This window comes from Anomaloglossus baeobatrachus, chromosome 9 (assembly GCF_048569485.1).
Source record: "Anomaloglossus baeobatrachus isolate aAnoBae1 chromosome 9, aAnoBae1.hap1, whole genome shotgun sequence".
NCBI classification, from domain to species: domain Eukaryota; kingdom Metazoa; phylum Chordata; class Amphibia; order Anura; family Aromobatidae; genus Anomaloglossus; species Anomaloglossus baeobatrachus.
The window spans coordinates 126,084,787-126,102,902 of record NC_134361.1 but is presented as its reverse complement, the minus strand read 5'-3'; the positions used below and the strand labels follow the sequence as shown (position 1 = coordinate 126,102,902).

The window sequence follows — 18,116 nt, the reverse complement described above, 5'->3', positions numbered from 1 at the left end:
CAGTCACACTATAGCCTGGGAATTAGAGGTCTGCTCCAAAGCTGCAGTGAGTCCAGACAAGGAAATAATCTGCACTGATGCCCATAAGCTTTGTGAGTCAGATTCAGGCCCAGATGAAGAAGGCTCTGTGCATAATGTAGACCCTCATTCCCAAACTGTAACTCCTCTTGGTGGAGATAATGAGGAACATGCTGATGACGATGAGACTCAGATACCTGATTGGAACGACAACTTGACTGTTCGGTCAGGGCAGGAAGAGGTTGACTCTGAGGACGAGGGGAGTGAGAACACACAGGTTGATGATGAGGTTGGAGATCCCACTTACTGTCAACCCACAGTCAGCCAGTTGATGAGGTCAGCAGAGGAGGTGGAAGAGGATGCTACTGACGACGAGGTTAGGTTGCGCCTTCCTGGACAGAGACAGAGTACTGGAAGCACGCCAACAACTGCATACTCAGCCAAAAGTCTGCCTCTGAGCAGAAGTCGGGGTGGCTCTGCAGGTCGCATGGGCTATAAGCCTTGCCTAGCCTGGTCCTTTTTTGATATCGCAAAGGATCACCCAACTCATGTCATCTGTAAGATTTGTTGCCAATCTCTAAATAGAGGCCAAATACTCACTAGTTTGAGTACTTCGTCCATGAACCGTCACATGGATATGAAGCATACACCTTTGCCTGCGACTGGAACATGGGAGCATCCGCTACGTCTTGAAGAAAGAAGGTTTAATCATAATCACAGACGAGGATTCTTTACTGTACGTGCAGTGAGACTATGGAACTCTCTGCCACATGATGTTGTAATGAGTGATTCACTACTAACATTTAAGCAGAGCCTGGATGCCTTTCTTGAAAAATTTTATATTACCAGTTATGTATATTAGATTTTATGACAGGGTGTTGATCCAGGGAACTAGTCTGATTGCCGTATGTGGAGTCAGGAAGGATTTTTTTTCCCCATTGGACCTTGTTTGACAAATTGGGTTTCTTTTGCCTTTCTCTGGATCAACATGTTAGGCTACGGGTTGAACTAGATGGACTTAGAGTCTCCCTTCAACCTTAAAAACTATGAAACTATGAAACTAAGTCACAGTGGGAAGCTCACTGTGCTGCAATGCGGCCTAGCGGGGCGGGTCAACCACCGTCTGCCCCATCAAGTGCATCCGCGTGCTTTTCATCCTCTGTGACTGTGGGGATAGCAGGCACACATGCTTTTGGACGCAGAACTTCCACATCTTTACCCGCAACAGGCAGTGCGATTGGCAGGTCGTCAGTTGTTTTGGAAGTGGAAACAGCTGCTGGTGTTGAGCTCTCTCAGACATCGAGAGCACCACCTTTAAATGGAGGCAACATTATGTCTCCGCCTGCACCTTCCTCACAGACCAGCAGTTTTCCAGGGACACCCTACTCAACGCCGTCTCAGCACAGCAGCCAGCCCTCGGTCCCTCAGATGTGGACAAGTAAAAGACCATTTCCTCTTAGCCATGACAAAGCTAAGAGGTTGAATTTCAGCATCTGCAAGCTGTTGGCTACAGATATGCTGCTTTCCACCTAGTGGACACAGAGGATTTTCGAGAACTTATGTCCGTTGTGGTGCCCGAGGACCAGATGCCCAGTTGCCACTACTTCTCCAAGAAAGGTGTGCCTGCACTACACCAGCATGTTGCACACAACATCACCGCTTCCTTGAGAAACTCTGTGTGTGACAGGGTGCATTTCACCACAGATACTTGGACCAGTAAGCCTGGACAGGGGCGTTACATGTCGCTGACTGGGCACTGGGTAACTATGGTGAGAGATGGAGAAGGGTCTACTGTACAAGTCTTGCCGTCCCCAGGAGTTGTGCGTCAATCCTCTGTATGTAGAAGTTCCTCCACTGCTTCTGCCTCCTCAACCTCATCTCGGTCCTCCACCTACGCCAAAAGCCGGTCTGGTAAGGCCACCCGTGTTGTAACTGTGCACAAGGAATCCCGCACACCTCCTTACTATGCTGGCAGCAGAGCTCAACGGCATCAGGTGGTCTTTACTTCGAAATGTCTGGGAAATGTGAGTCACACAGCTGAGGAGTTGTGGTCATCTCTGGAGGCCGAGTTTCATCAATGGTTGTCTCCACTCAATCTGCAGCCAGGGAAGGCCGTGTGCAACGATGCTGCAAACCTGTGTGCAGTCCTTCGCCGGGGCAATGTGACACTCGTGCCTTGTATATCTCACGTGTTGAACCTGGTTCTCCAGCAATTTCTAACCCACTATCCCGTCCTACATTGGCTTCTGCAGAGGGCACGGTAGCTGTGTGCTCACTTCCGGTGTTCACACCCCGCAGCTCAATGACTTGCATCGCTTCAGAAGTCTTTAGGCCTGCCGATTCACCGGCTTAAATGCGATGTGCCGACATGCTGTAATTCGACTCTGCACATGTTGCAGCAACTGTGGCAGCACCTCAGAGCCCTGGTGCAACACGTTACGATGTATACCCTGGGCCAATGAGATCCAGAGGTGGGTCAGATCACGCTGCTGGAGTGGTCTCAATTCAAAGACCTATGCACCCTTCTGCACAGTTTTGACATGGTGACGAAGATGTATAGCGCTGACGATGCCATTATCAGCATGACTATTCCGGTCATCTACATGCTGGAGCACACTCTAAACAGTATTCGGAGTCAGGTGGTGGGACAAGAGGAAGGGGAGGAAGTAGAGGAGGAGTCATATGTGGAAGGGATAACAAGATCTCCAAGGTCCAGACGGTCAGCAGCACCAAGGCTATATGGAGAGAAGGTATGCACACCAGTGACTATGCAAGCGGAATACATGTAATAGCAAAAACTGCTGTGTGAATACTGACATGAAAAATCCAATAGCTATATGTAAGAATGAAAATGTGAAAAATGAAACCTGAATTACTGCTATGAACATAAGAATAAAGAGAAGTTTAGCTATTCAATTGATCAATGCAATAGAGCCCCAACACTACGCCAAGGTATTTCTCTACGTTGGGGTCCCTAGCTAGTATGTGTCTTCTCATGCAGTTAAAAAACTTACCGTGTATGGGAAGCTGAGACCCAGGCTATATATGCGTATAATGTGGAATGGCAATAGGTGTGAGTGGGGAGGGTTCACAAACGAAAAACTACTAACAAATAAGGAATAACATTTGGAACACCATTCTAAGTCTGAACTGGGTGCAAGAACCTAAAAAAACATCAAGGCGGCAGGTGGGGGAGAGGGAATAACAAGGGCACATGGTAACAGCCAAACTGTTGAGGAAGGTACAGGAGCCCAGGAAGAAATGGAGGACAAACTGGTGATGGGCATGGAAGACTCAGCAGATGAGGAGACCTTGATCACATTTCTGTTGTGCGAGGTTGGGGGGAGAGGGCAGAGAAAGGAAGCATGATTCTCACCTCACCGCCACTAACACAACAAGGACTTGGTCCTCCTGGATGCGCAAGACACATGAGCGCCTTCTTGCTGCATTACCTACAACATTACCCTCGGATTGTCAGAATTCAAAGTAATGCTGACTACTGGTTTGCCACACTCTTAGATCCCCGGTACAAGACAAAAATTGGCGAAATAATTCCTGCCATAGAAAGGGACGCACATATGCAGGAGTATCAGCAGAAGCTGTTACACAATCTTAGATCGGCTTTTCCACTAAACACCAGTGGTGCACAGAGTGAATCTCACAGTTCTAACTTGCCAACCATGGAACTGTCGAGTCATCACTCAAACCGTACTAGTAACACCGTATCTGGTGGTAACAGCAATTTATCATTTCATGATTTTTTTAGACCATCCTTTGCAAGGCCAGAAGACACAAGAAGTCTGACACACAGTCAACGCCTGGAGAGGATGATACAGGAGTATCTCCAAGTGAACATAGGTGCCATGACTGTGCAACTGGAGCCTTGCTCATTTTGGGCTTCCAATATGGACAAATGGCCTGAGCTCACCACTTACGCCTTGGAGATCTTGCCGTGTCCCGCAGCCAGCGTTCTCTCGGAACATGTGTTCAGTGCTGCTGGTGGTGTGCTGACAGATAAGCACACGCGTCTGTCCAGTAACAATGTGGACAGACTAATGTTCATCAAGATGAACAGGTCATGGATCTGCGAGGACTTTTCTACCCCTGTGTCATCCTGGGTAGACTAAAGGCTTGTGGATTTTTGAATGTGCTTCATGAAAAAAAACATTTTAAGTTTGCAACTGTGGGACAATTGATGCCACTTAAGTGGTGTCTGTGCCCAAATTTTTGGAAAAAATGGAGACTCTTGTTGGCGTCCTCTTGCTGTGTTTTACATGATTTTAGAAGCGCATGAGATGCTTATATCTGTGTCTCCTCCATCTTTTACTCGTCCAGCTCTTTTCTTTTCGCATGAGTATATGTACTTGTCAATTTTCCATGTGTTTGTTGTGTCTTCTAAGTAGTTTGTCACATTTTGGACACATTAGGGTAAGTTCACACAGTGCGTTTTTGTGCGTTTTTCGGGTGCGTTTTTGCCCAGAAAACTGCATGACTTTGCTTCCCCCAGCAAAGTCTATAAGTTTTCATTTTTGCTCTCTGCACACAGCGTTTTTTTTCAGCTGCGTTTTTGTGGTGACCACAAAAACGCAGCATGTCAATTATTCCCGCGTTTTTCATCCATTGAGTGCAATGGGATGTTGAAAGACGCAATGAGAAACGCAAATTGTTATTATAGCTGCGTTTTGGTGCGTTTTGTTGCGTTTCTAAGACCAAAAACGCAGCTATAAACGCAGGAGGTGGGTAGTAAAGTGACATGTACAGGAAGAGGATTCCTTCTGTCAGTAAATACAGAAGCGTAAATCTTCCCGGTGCCGTCACCCGCCGCTTCCACCTCCAGTCCTGTGCATGTCTGCTGCCGTACAGCGCCATGTCTGGGCGGGAGGTGGAGGCAGCTGCGAAAACAAAAGTGAACAGTAGAAAAAAAAAATGTCATACTCACCTGTCTGCAGACTCCCGGTGCCATGCCCGCTCCTAGCTCCTCTCCCGGTACCACCACCCCCCGCTCCGGCTGTGTGTAGTCTCCCCGGGTACGTGCGATGGATGCAGGACCTGGCGATTGATCACCTGATGCAGTCACCTGACGCGTCAGCTGATCGTAAGTCTCGGGGTGACGCCGGCGCCCGGCCGACTTAACCTGTCAGTGGATGCCGTCAGGAGACTTAATCCCTGATTACCGGCAGCTCCTGCAGCGATCGGACGGGATCAAACTCCACTCCAGGAGCTGCCGGTAATCAGAGCACATAAGTGAGTTGTTGGTAGTTTTTTTTTTTTTTTTGCACTGATGCATCATCTGATTGTATAAACATCTTTTATACAATCAGCTGCTGTGTCATGTGATTCACATCCTGGAACCTGACACATCATCTGATCGCTTTGCCTTCCAGCAAACCGATCAGATGATATTGGATCCGGATTGGACGGCGCGGGACCCTTGACCCAGGATTACTGCGGAGGGGGGCTCTTTATTTCAATAAAGATGGAGTCACTAATTGTGTTGTGTTTTATTTCTAATAAAAATATTTTTCTGTGTGTTGTGGGTTTTTTTATCTTTACTAGAAATTCATGGTGGCCATGTCTAATATCGGCGTGACACCATGAATTTCGGGCTTAGGGTCAGCTGATAATATACAGCTAGCACTAACCCCATTATTACCCAGCAAGCCACCGTCACCAGGGCAGCTGGAAGAGTTGGATACAGCGCCAGAAGATGGCGCTTCTATGAAAGCGCCATTTTCTGGGGTGGCGGACTGCAATTCGCAGCAGGGGTGCCCAGAAAGCATGGGCACCCTGCCCTTCGGATTCCAATCCCCAGCTGCCTAGTTGTACCTGGCTGGACACAAAAATTAGGCGAAGCTCACATCATTTTTTTTAATTATTTCATGAAATTCATGAAATAATTAAAAAAAAAAAGGGCTTCCCTATATTTTTGGTTCCCAGCCGGGTACAAATAGGCAGCTGAGGGTTGGGGGCAGCCCGTACCTGCCTGCTGTCCCCGGCTAGCATACAAAAATATGTTTGGGGGGGCAAAGAAATCCTGCATACAGTCCTGGAAGCAGGATGCTGAGCCTTGTAGTTCGACAGCTGCTGTCTGCTCTCCTGCATACACTATTGGATGGAGGATGCTGAGCCTTGCAGTTCTGCAGCTGCTGCCTGCTCTCCTGCATCCACTAGTGGATGGAGTATGCTGAGCCTTGTAGGTCTGCTCCCCCTGACTCTCCCTCCAGCATACAGTCCTGGATGGAGCATGCTGAGCCTTCCTTTTTTCTTTTTTTTTTTTTCAACAATCTTTAATGGCAATGTTCACTGATAAAAAAACGCAGAAAAACACAGTGAGAAAAAACGCAGCAAAACGCGGTAAAAACGCATGCGGTTTTTTCATGCGTTTTTAAAGACGCTGCATTTCTGTGCGTTTTTAGCGCTAAAAAACGCACAAAAACGCAGAGTCAAAAAAACGCAGTGTGTGAACCTAGCCTTAGAAGGTGTTTTCTATGTGTTTTCTATGTGTTTGTATGTGTTTGTGTTTGCCTGCCATTGTATTCAATGGTGTTCGAAAGTGTTCGTTGAACGTTCGTCGAACGTTCGATGAACACACCCGAAATTCGACGAACCGAACACTAGGGTGGTGGCTCATCCCTATCCTTTATAATATATTGCCACACACACATCCCCTCAGTACATACATGTTATCAGGCCCTTATAATATACAGCCCCTCCGCCTCCCACACACATCCACCTCATTACTTACATGTTAACAGGCTCCCAGACTGAACAATGTAATAGCCCCCCCTCCCCCACACACATCACCTCATTACATACATGGTATAGGGCCCCCACACTGCAGTGTAATAGCCCCCCTCCCCCACACACATCACCTCATTGTATACATTGTATCGGGCCCAATTACTGCACAGTGATGAACACTCTGCAATCTGTCACCACAGTAACTTCCTCACTGCACACAATATTAGATCCTCTCTGCGTCTTACTATCAGCCCAGAGCTCCTTGTGCAGCAGAGGAAGAGGGAGGCGGAGCCGGCACTGACCACCACACAGTTCCTGGAGGAACAGCAGGGAATCCTCTTCAGGCCTGAAACACACGTCCTTGAAAACCGCGTGTAATACAGGTCATTTTTCGGGTCCCTTTTTACGTTTTTTAGATCCGTTTTTATGGTATGTGTGGCCTGCGTGTGTATCCCGTATGCCAGCCGTGTGTGCGTGTGAAATGTCCGTGTGTGCGTGTGAAACTTAACTGACATGTGTTTCTGTTTTCCGTGAGAAATGTTGCGTGTGTGATGCAAAATGTCGTTACTACATGTCGGCTGACAGCAGACAGAGTTGCGCGATGAGAATGAACTCGGGTGAACTTCACTCGAATTCATTGTCATGCTTCGGCTCTGTCTGTGTACCGCTAATTCCCCAAGTGACAGAAGTGAGCAGCCCTCTCTTATACTCACCGATCCCCGATCACCAGCGTGGCGCTGCACGGCATTCACACTGCTCTGGCAGCTTTTATTATTTTGAAAATGATGGCCGCTCATTAAACAATCTGTTACGTCCGGGTGGTGGAAGCACTGGACCGTACACCGATTTCCCCTGAGAAGGCAGCCAGGCCGGTCACCCCGCCAGAGGATCCTGATGCACGGCAGCCGAAGCACTATAGGTAGCTGGACAGTCCGTAGAGAAGCAGGAAAGGTGGATGATGCTGAACCCACGGAGTTCTGGACGGTAGTCTGGGTGACGAGGCTCAGAGTCCGAGGCTGGGTTATAGGGTCAAGCGGGATCCGGAACCTGCTGAGCGATGGAACGGGTCACCGAACGGAACCAGAGACTGGAGACTGGCGGAGCTGCAGAGGTGGTGGGACATCCGCCGAAGTCACCGTCAGGGTCCAGGGATGGACTTGGTTCGGAGCAACTGGCGTGGCAGGATAGGCTCTACGAGACAGGACAGGGTTAATACAATGCAAAGTACAGGGCAAAGCAATACGGGGACCTGAACACTAGCTTGCTAAACACGTAGAACAGGCCCCGCCCACCAGGAAAGAGAAACCTTATATACCCTCTACCTGTCTATGCAATATCCTGTTTCTGGGTGCTGGCCCTTTAAGAAAGGGTCAATGACCGCGCGCGCGCCCTAATGCGCATGCGCGAGGCCCGTGTGCCAGAAGCCAGTCCAGGAAGCGGTGAGGAGGAAGCAGGAGCGCCCGGCTGGGAGTCCCACGTCGCAGAGGAGCGCCGGGAGCGGGGAGCTGGACGCATGGAGGCCGCAGGCGGGGAAGAGGAGGCCGGGACCGGAGTGGTAAGCAGGGGACGCCGCCGGGGAGCGGGAAGCGGGCCACGGGGACCGGAGGACGGGACCAGGGGACCGGGAAGCGTGACACAATCTTGTATTCCCTGCTTTCCCCACCCACCAGCAAATATGATTGATTGCAGTCTGACACGCCCACACGCTGAGTGACAGATGTCTAACTGCAACCAATTACAGCCGCCGGTGGGCGTGTCACTATGGAGCATAGAAATAAATAAATTAATAAAAAAAACGGCGTGCGTTCCCCCCCAATTTTAATACCAGCCAGATAAAGCCATAAGGCTGCAGGCTGGTATTCTCAGGATGGAGAGCTCCACGTTATGGGGAGCCCCTCAGCCTAACAATATCAGTCATCAGCTGCCCAGAATTGCCGCATACATTAGATGCGACAGTTCTGGGACTGTACCCGACTCTTCCCGATTTGCCATGGTGCGTTGACAATCGGGGTAATAAGGAGTTAATGGCAGCCCATAGCTGCCACTCAATCCTAGATTAATCATGTCAGGCATCTCCCCGAGATACCTTCCATGATTAATCTGTAAGTTACAGTAAATAAACACACACACCTGAAAAAAATCCTTTATTTGCAATAAAAACCACTAACAAAAACCCTTATTCACCACTTTATTAAGCCTGAAAAACCCCTCCATGTTCTGCGTAATCCACGGAGGTCCAGCATCGCTTCCAGCTCTGCTACATGGAGGTGACAGGAGCTGCAGAAGACACCGCCGCTCCTGACAGCTCCATGCAGCAACTGAAGAGAGTCGCGCGATCAGCGATGTCAGTCAGGTAACTCGCGGTCACCGCTGGATCATACAACTGTGACAGCAACTCACCCGTGACTTCATCGCTGTAACTCGGGCGACTTGCTGTCACAGTTGTATGATCCAGCGGTGGCCGCGAGTAACCTCAGTGATATCATCGCTGATTGCGCGGCTGTCTTCAGTTGCTGCATGGAGTTGTCTGGAGAGGCGGTGACTTCTGCAGCTCCTGTCACCTCCATGTAGCGGAGCTGGATGCAATGCTGGAACTCCGTGGATTACGCCGGACATGGAGGGCTTTTTCGGGCTGAATAAAGTGGTGAATGAGGGTATTTGTTAGTGGTTTTTATTGCAAATAAAGGATTTTTCGGCTGTGTGTGTTTATTTTCTGTAACTTACAGATTAATCATGGAAGGTATCTCGGGGAGACGCCTGACATGATTAGTCTAGGATTTAGTGGCAGCTATGGGCTGCCATTAACTTCTTATTACCCCGATTGCCAATGCACCAGGGCAAATCGGGAAGAACCGGGTACAGTCCCAGAACTGTCGCAGCAAATGGATGTGGCAATTCTGGGCAGCTGCTGGCTGATATTGTTAGGCTGGGGGGCTCCCCATAACTTGGGGCTCTCCATCCTGAGAATACCAGCCTGCAGCCGTATGGCTTTATCTGGCTTGTGTTAAAATTGGGGGGAACCGCATGCCGGTTTATTTATTTATTTATTTCTCTGCTCCATAGTGACACACCCACCGGCGTCTAAGATTGGTTGCAGTTAGACAGCTGTCACTCAGCGTGTGGGCGTGTCTCACTGCAACCAATCATATTTGCCGGTGGGCGGGGAAAGCAGGGAATTCGAGATTGTTTAATGAGCGGCCGGCTTTTTCAAAATAGTAAAAGCCGACGGAGCTTTTATAACAGTAGTGCAGCGCCGCGCCGGTGATCGGGGAACAGTAAGTATGAAAGAGGGTGGGGGAACTGACCGACAGACAGCAAGAGGGACAGATAAGACAGAGAGACCGACTGACAGACATAGAGAGAGACCGACCAACCGACAGACTGAGGGAGAGAACAACACAGAAAAAAAAAACGACATCACATGAAAAAAGCACAAAACGTACACTGAGCATACAGAGATGCGTCCGTGTTACTTAGGCGTGCGCACACACCCATTGACTTTCATTGGGTCCGTGTGTGCGTGTTCCGTGATGAAAACGGACATGCTTCCATGCAAAACGGAGACACAAACGTAGCACGCACACGGACACATGGACCTTAATGAAAAACGCACGTGTCCTCAAACATTAAATAACATTGGTGCACGTTTGCCCGTGTCTCCGGTATACACGGAAACGGACCAAACACGCACATATTTCATGGATGTGTGTTGGAGGCCTCACACAGTGCGCTGCTGTATGATAGAACTCTTTTGAGTTTTTGGATTAATTCACCTGGGCGATTTTAAAATTATTTAATAAAGATTGATTTTTAAAGGGATTGTATTGTACACGAGTTAATCATTTTTTAACTTTCCCAATAGCATTTCCTGTTGTTAAAATGATAGAACCTAAACCTCGTGATGCGGCCAAGCCGATATATTTAAAGGTGCAGTGTCACTGATATAATTAGCAGTATTGTAGCTCCGAGTGGGCCCCCTCTGAGCACGGGGCCTGGGGCGACCACACCCTCTGCCCCCCCGCTAGATACGCTACTGAATGTGTCCATTATAATGTTGTGACTTGTGTCTGAATATATAATGTTAATGTTTCTCAATAAGAAATAAAGGAAAACCATTACATGAACAGGTGTTTCCAAATTTTGAATGGTACTTTACATTTGAAACAGGGGTGGCCATATGATTGGTGCAAACAGTGCAGGGGCTCAAGAAATAAGGGGGCCCATTTTCACCTCGAAAGCAGGTGGAATTGTGCTTTCTGATTATCTGTTAGACCATAAAGGGCACTTATACAGTTTTTGCACAAGGGTCCTCTTCTGTCTATGTCCGCCAGTGATCTGAAAAACGGAACACAAAAGCATAGGCTGCATTCAGATATAGCAGTATACATTACCAGTAAGTATTTTAAACAATATGTTTGAACTGTATAGCAAAACCATGATGTAAACCTAACAAATCTTCGTTTGGTAGTGCTCAATACTGGCTAGCATTCCAAACTACTCTGTTTGGTGTTGTCATGCTCGATGATGGTTGATAAGGACAAAGGTCTGTTATTCCTTGATGGCCAAGACCATTCTCAGCCTACTATTATGGTACTCTGCAAATACTATAGAATATAAAATAGTATCAAATGTAAGCAGCTACTGTGAATTAAAAGCTTGTTGGATTGGATTCCTTTGCTCTTATGTATACAGTTAGGTCCAGAAATATTTGGACAGTGACACAATTTTCGCGAGTTGGGCTCTGCATGCCACCACATTGGATTTGAAATGAAATCTCTACAACAGAATTCAAGTGCAGATTGTAACATTTAATTTGAAGGTTTGAACAAAAATATCTGATAGAAATTGTAGGAATTATACACATTTCTTTACAAACACTCCACATTTTAGGAGGTCAAAAGTAATTGGACAAATAAACCAAACCCAAACTAAATATTTTTATTTTCAATATTTTGTTGCGAATCCTTTGGAGGCAATCACTGCCTTGAGTCTGGAACCCATGGACATCACCAAACGCTGGGTTTCCTCCTTCTTAATGCTTTGCCAGGCCTTTACAGCCGCAGCCTTCAGGTCTTGCTTGTTTGTGGGTCTTTCCGTCTTAAGTCTGGATTTGAGCAAGTGAAATGCATGCTCAATTGGGTTAAGATCTGTTGATTGACTTGGCCATTGCAGAATGTTCCACTTTTTTGCACTCATGAACTCCTGGGTAGCTTTGGCTGTATGCTTGGGGTCATTGTCCATCTGTACTATGAAGCGCCGTCTGATCAACTTTGCGGCATTTGGCTGAATCTGGGCTGAAAGTATATCCCGGTACACTTCAGAATTCATCCGGCTACTCTTGTCTGCTGTTATGTCATCAATAAACACAAGTGACCCAGTGCCATTGAAAGCCATGCATGCCCATGCCATCACGTTGCCTCCACCATGTTTTACAAAGGATGTGGTGTGCCTTGGATCATGTGCCGTTCCATTTCTTCTCCAGACTTTTTTCTTCCCATCATTCTGGTACAGGTTCATCTTTGTCTCATCTGTCCATAGAATACTTTTCCAGAACTGAGCTGGCTTCATGAGGTGTTTTTCAGCAAATTTAACTCTGGCCTGTCTATTTTTGGAATTGATGAATGGTTTGCATCTAGATGTGAACCCTTTGTATTTACTTTCATGGAGTCTTCTCTTTACTGTTGACTTAGAGACAGATACACCTACTTCACTGAGAGTGTTCTGGAGTTCAGTTGATGTTGTGAACGGGTTCTTCTTCACCAAAGAAAGTATGCGGCGATCATCCACCACTGTTGTCATCCATGGACGCCCAGGCCTTTTTGAGTTCCCAAGCTCACCAGTCAATTCCTTTTTCCTCAGAATGTACCCGACTGTTGATTTTGCTACTCCAAGCATGTCTGCTATCTCTCTGATGGATTTTTTCTTTTTTTTCAGCCTCAGGATGTTCTGCTTCACCTCAATTGAGAGTTCCTTAGACCGCATGTTGTCTGGTCACAGCAACAGCTTCCAAATGCAAAACCACACACCTGTAATCAACCCCAGACCTTTTAACTACTTCATTGATTACAGGTTAACGAGGGAGACGCCTTCAGAGTTAATTGCAGCTCTTAGAGTCCCTTGTCCAATTACTTTTGGTCCCTTGAAAAAGAGGAGGCTATGCATTACAGAGCTATGATTCCTAAACCCTTTCTCCGATTTGGATGTGAAAACTCTCATATTGCAGCTGGGAGTGTGCACTTTCAGCCCATATTATATATATAATTGTATTTCTGAACATGTTTTTGTAAACAGCTAAAATAACAAAACTTGTGTCACTGTCCAAATATTTCTGGACCTAACTGTATCTATATTATCTTTATTCTAACAGATTTGGATATTTACCCTGAGAACTGCCAATGTAAAAAGCGAATCGTAAACTGTTCAAGTCAGGAATTACAGTTTGTCCCGCCAGTGTCTGTGAATGTAACAGCTCTGTAAGTATAATGTGTAGTGATTTGGGGATGACTTTTGCCATTGTTGATCTGTCCCACATAAGCACCTGGCATGGTGGGGTACAGGCTGGGGCCTACTTCTGTTTCCTCTGATGTTAAAGGGAATCTGTCACCCCCTATCACCGTTTTAAGCTATTGCTATGGGCATACAGGTAATAGGATGGTGAAAGTAGTCTTACCTGTATGCCTCATAGTAGATGGCTTATTCCAGAAATATTACTTTAGACCAGTGGCGTAGCTAGGGGTTCAGCTCAGGGGGGGTGAAACATCCGAGTGGGCCCCTAACCAGGTAACCGTGATAACTACGATGGAGAAGGCTAATCGTGGTTATAGGGGATCCTCAGCAGATGACACTGATATTACCGCTATATGGTGACTATATAGTGGTAGATATTAGGCCTGTAGCACATACAAGAGATCACAGTACAGTTAGAGATAATGACTTACAGCTGACATTCTTTCAGATGGAATTGTTCACTTTTTCCATCTTTTCCATCTGGCCCAGACCGACATGACAACTTCTTCCAGCCACAACTTGTCTACAGAGATTACAGCAAAAACACATCTGACTTCTCACATTTCTGGCACCGTTCCTATCTAATCCTGACCTGCACAAACTCCTCATCCTGCCATCACCCCAATACTGAGCCACTGCTGCCATATGTGTCCCTATTACTGCACCTGCTATGTGGTACAAAAACCGACTTCTCTTACGGCCCAACATGGTAATGTCACCACTGTGCCCCCACATGGTAATAATGCCCGCACGGTGCTCCCGACATAGTAATAATGTCACCACTGTGCCCCCACATGGTAATAATGCCACCACTGTGCCCCAACATGGTAATAATGCCACCACTGTGCCCCAACATGGTAATAATGCCACCACTGTGCCCCCACATGGTAATAATGCCACTGTGACACCCAGGACTAGCCAGGTAGTCACAGGTAGACCCCCTGTACAAACACCAGCCCCTATAAAGGTGACAGCAGCCAACCTACAAACCCTGAGTCACCTCCCTCAGAGCTTGATGAACACACCAGGTGGCAGAGCCAGGCGGTTGGCCACGCCCACCGAGGAGTTCAGAGGGCCTGAGCCAGGAAACAGAGAGAGTTCTGTTAGGAGGGAGAGGAGAGTGGAGTAGGAAAAAGCCTCTGACGCTGTGACCAGGAGGCAGACGGTGGTGGCTGCCTGCAGGAGCCGGGAAGATGGCTGGTGGAAGTGTAAGGGACCGGGACAGGGTAGTGGCCCGCCGGTACCGAACCGGGGAACCAACTGGAAACCGGAGCACCAGGAGGGGTACTCAGACCCAGAACGAGGTCCAGAAGCCACTGGACCACGTCAAATTTACTGATTGAGGTCTGGACCTTAGGTCCTTTCCCGTCCCAAGACCCGAAAGACGGCAACAGCCCAACGAGGGGGATAGAAAGCCACCGCACAGGCAGAGAGATCCCACAGGCCAGTGCCTGCGGGCAAACGGGTTCCCCGACACACATCAAGCCGGGGAACGGACTACTGTTGCTGAAGCATAGGCAGTCAAGTTTCACTAAGGAGGTGCAGGAGAAAGGCTGGAACCACCAACCTGAGAAAGGGGCAAAGCGCAGCCGGCTGCGGGCACCGACCACCATCCGTTTTGGTTTACCAGAGACTCCGGTGTATCTGTCATAGTGAGTACAACAGTGCCCTCGGGCCGCGCACCGCACCACACCATCTTGCCCTCATCTCACAACCACCAGGCCCCAGGACCATCACCCCCTGCCCACTGAGGGGTCAACACCAGGCTGCATAACACCGTCCCCGGGAGCCTAGTTAACGGCAGCGGTGGTGTCCACATTCACCACAACCCGTGGATGGCGTCACAAACTTAAATCCCTAAAACCGCCACGCCCCGGCCGTGGACCTCCCCACTAAAGTCCCTGCACGTAGCGCCAACTCCCTTTCAGAGCTACGTGACCCCCGGGTCCGGGAGGAGCTCAAGCCACCCACCGACGAGCACGGATCCGAGCGGCTCGTCAGCCGGCCGAGCCCTGGGGCGGTACACATCAACTCTTCTGGCATCACAAACAGGATTGAACCCATCCACTTACCGGTGGAAGTGCGTCTTGAAGCAGCAGTCAGCGATGACCCGTTGAAAAATTTCAGAATCCGCCATCTTGTCACTATCCCTTGGCGCAAACTTTCCCGCCAGGCCCGTCTTCCCCGCGAAAAAAGCGCGAGACTTGAAGCCCCGCCCCCTGGGAACAGAGCGGTGCAGAAGTTTGTGCGGCTAAAGAGTGAAGCCGAACAGAAAGAGAGCGGAGTGCCCCGAAAAGGCCAAGGGGGAGAAGCGGGAAGATGTCCGCGCCCAATCTCGATGGCGGAGTGACGCCGGCCTCTGGAATGGCGGCGCCCGCGGATATGCCCGGTGATGGGAATGCGGCGGCGCTCACTCCGGTCGCAGGAGCGGGGGAGGCCGCGGCTCCGGCGGTTGTCCAGGTAGTGCCAATCTCCTTGCCCTATGCGCCCGGTGCTGTCTGGTTACCCCAGTACGATGGGAAGCCTGATGCTTTACAGGTGTTCCGGAAGAAAATGTGCACGATCCTAGATTTGTATGCTATGACTGGGAAGCAGCGTGCAGCGGTAGTCCTGGGACAGCTGACCGGCGCGGCTGAGCAGGAGGTGGAAATCTGGGCAGACACGGACCGGGCCTCGGTAACTGCCATTTTTGATAAACTCCAGGTCGCCTTTGAAACCCGCACGGAAGCAGAGTTGCGGATGGAGGTTTACCATTGCCGACAGCGGCCAAAGGACAGTATAAGCGACTATGCCTTACGGCTGCAAACAGCCCTACGCATGCTAAAGCGGGTGGACCCCATCAACGATGCGGATGGCAATAAGATGCTAGTGGAGTAGTTCCTTCAGGGGCTGGAGTCCGCCGAAGATCACAAACAACTGCGGCTGTGGTCGTTGGAGCACGCTGACCTGGACTTTGCAGTGCTGAAGGAATGGGCCATCAAGGCCCTACAAACATCAGAAGCAAGTACCCCCGACCCGCCATCTTGGCCGGTGGATACCGCCCCTGTCTCGGTGGCGCCCCCCCTGTTGGCCCTGCTGGCCCCTGCTGCAGCCACCGGAGCTCTGGGAGAACTGACATCGCAAGTCCGACGCCTGAATGAGGACATCGTCCGGATCCTCGCCGCTCTCCAGCTACCGACGAGAGTCAAGCCCACGGAGAAGATCCAGCTCACCGACAACCCGGAGGACATCTCTTGGATGCAGCGGAGGAAGAATAATGACCCACGGTATGGACCGCCCGTCTGCTACAAGTGTAACAAGACCGGTCATTACTTCCGACGGTGTCCGTTAAACGAGCAACCCATGAGGCAAAGGGCCAATCCTCAGGAGTAGACCCTCAAGGCACAGCTGATTGGCGGGATTGGTACATGGGAGGCCACCCCATCATCTCCCTGGCGGTGGATGGTGTCCCGACCATGGCCCTGCTTGACACTGGATCACAGGTAACGACTATGCCTTATTCATTGCACCAGCGATATTGGGCTGATAGAGAACTTACCCCTCCGGATGATGGGTTAACCATCATTGCAGCCAACGGGTTCCCTATGATTCAGGTGGGATTCAAGGAGGTGACCCTGACTGTGGGATGAACAGAGCTGAGACGTCAAGGGATGATTGTGGTGTTGAATGACTCTAGTGACCGTAACCCAAAGGTAGTCCTCGGGACCTATGTGATTGAGCACTGCATGGAGGAGGTGTTGAGTTTGTTGCAGCAGTTGTCTGCCACTGCGAGAGGGGGCCAACAGAGGGCTTTGCAGTATGAGATCCAGGCCCTCCTGCAGCGACAGCAGGTGAACATGACAGGTGGAGAGATTGGTGGTGTGCAGGTGATGGATGCCGCACCTCTAATGGTGCCGCCACGGAGTGAAATGATGATCTGGTGCAGAGCAGCCATAGGATCCCGAGGGCAGGATTACCCAGAAATGGTAGAGCCTTTGCCTTCGGAGCATTGGCCCACAGTAATGGCAGCCAGGGGGGTGATTGATGTCAAAAAGGGGAGAGTGCCTGTGAGAGTGCTGAACTGTGGAGAGGAAGAGTTCAGGCTCCCCTGCTATGCCACCATAGTCAAGTTGTTCACCATAGACGCACATGCTATCCACAACATGACCACCGCAGCTACTACACCACACTCAGGCAGTAACCTCCCACCCGGGTGATTAGAGGAATGGTGCCAAGAATTGCATGTCGGCACTGGGGTTACCCCCATGCACCATAAGAAGGGGGTATACAGGGTAGTGCAGGAGTACGGGCAGGTCTTCAGCAAGCACCCGCTAGATTTTGGGAGAATTAGGGGGGTCCAACCCCATATCCCCACGGGTATGCATCCACCCATTAAAGAAAGGTAGAGGCTAATCCCACCTGCACACTACCAGTGCGCCAAAGACATGTTGAGGAACATGAAGGAGGCAGGGGTCATCCGGGATAGCTGTAGTCCCTGGGCAGCTCCATTGGTGCTGGTGAGGAAGAAGGATGGTACCATGAGAATGTGTGTGGACTACCGGAAGATCAACCAGATAACGCATAAAGATGCATACCCTCTGCCCCGTATTGAAGAATCACTTGCTGCACTAAAGACTGCTAATTATTTCTCTACCCTAGACCTCACTAGTTGCTCCTGGCAGGTGGCGGTTGCACAGGAAGACCGCGAGAAGACTGCGTTTGCTACCGCCATGGGACTCTGTGAGGTTAACAGTATGCCATTCAGGCTATGCAATGCCCCGGGAACCTTCCAGAGTCTCATGGAGTGCTGCTTGGGACATCTCAACTTCAAGACAGTGCTGCTGTACTTGGATGACGTGATTGTGTACTCC

General features: G+C 49.4%; 1 protein-coding gene across 2 annotated transcripts in view; it reads left to right on the top strand.

Moving 5' to 3' along the window:
- Window positions 1-18,116, top strand: part of LOC142251311 (relaxin receptor 1-like) — a 1,991,578-nt gene that overhangs the window by 872,891 nt on the left and 1,100,571 nt on the right. For both annotated transcript variants that reach the window (XM_075323995.1, XM_075323994.1), the window contains exon 4: window positions 13,127-13,232. In XM_075323995.1, the coding sequence (XP_075180110.1) occupies window positions 13,127-13,232 (106 nt within the window). The remainder of the gene's footprint in view (window positions 1-13,126; window positions 13,233-18,116) is intronic.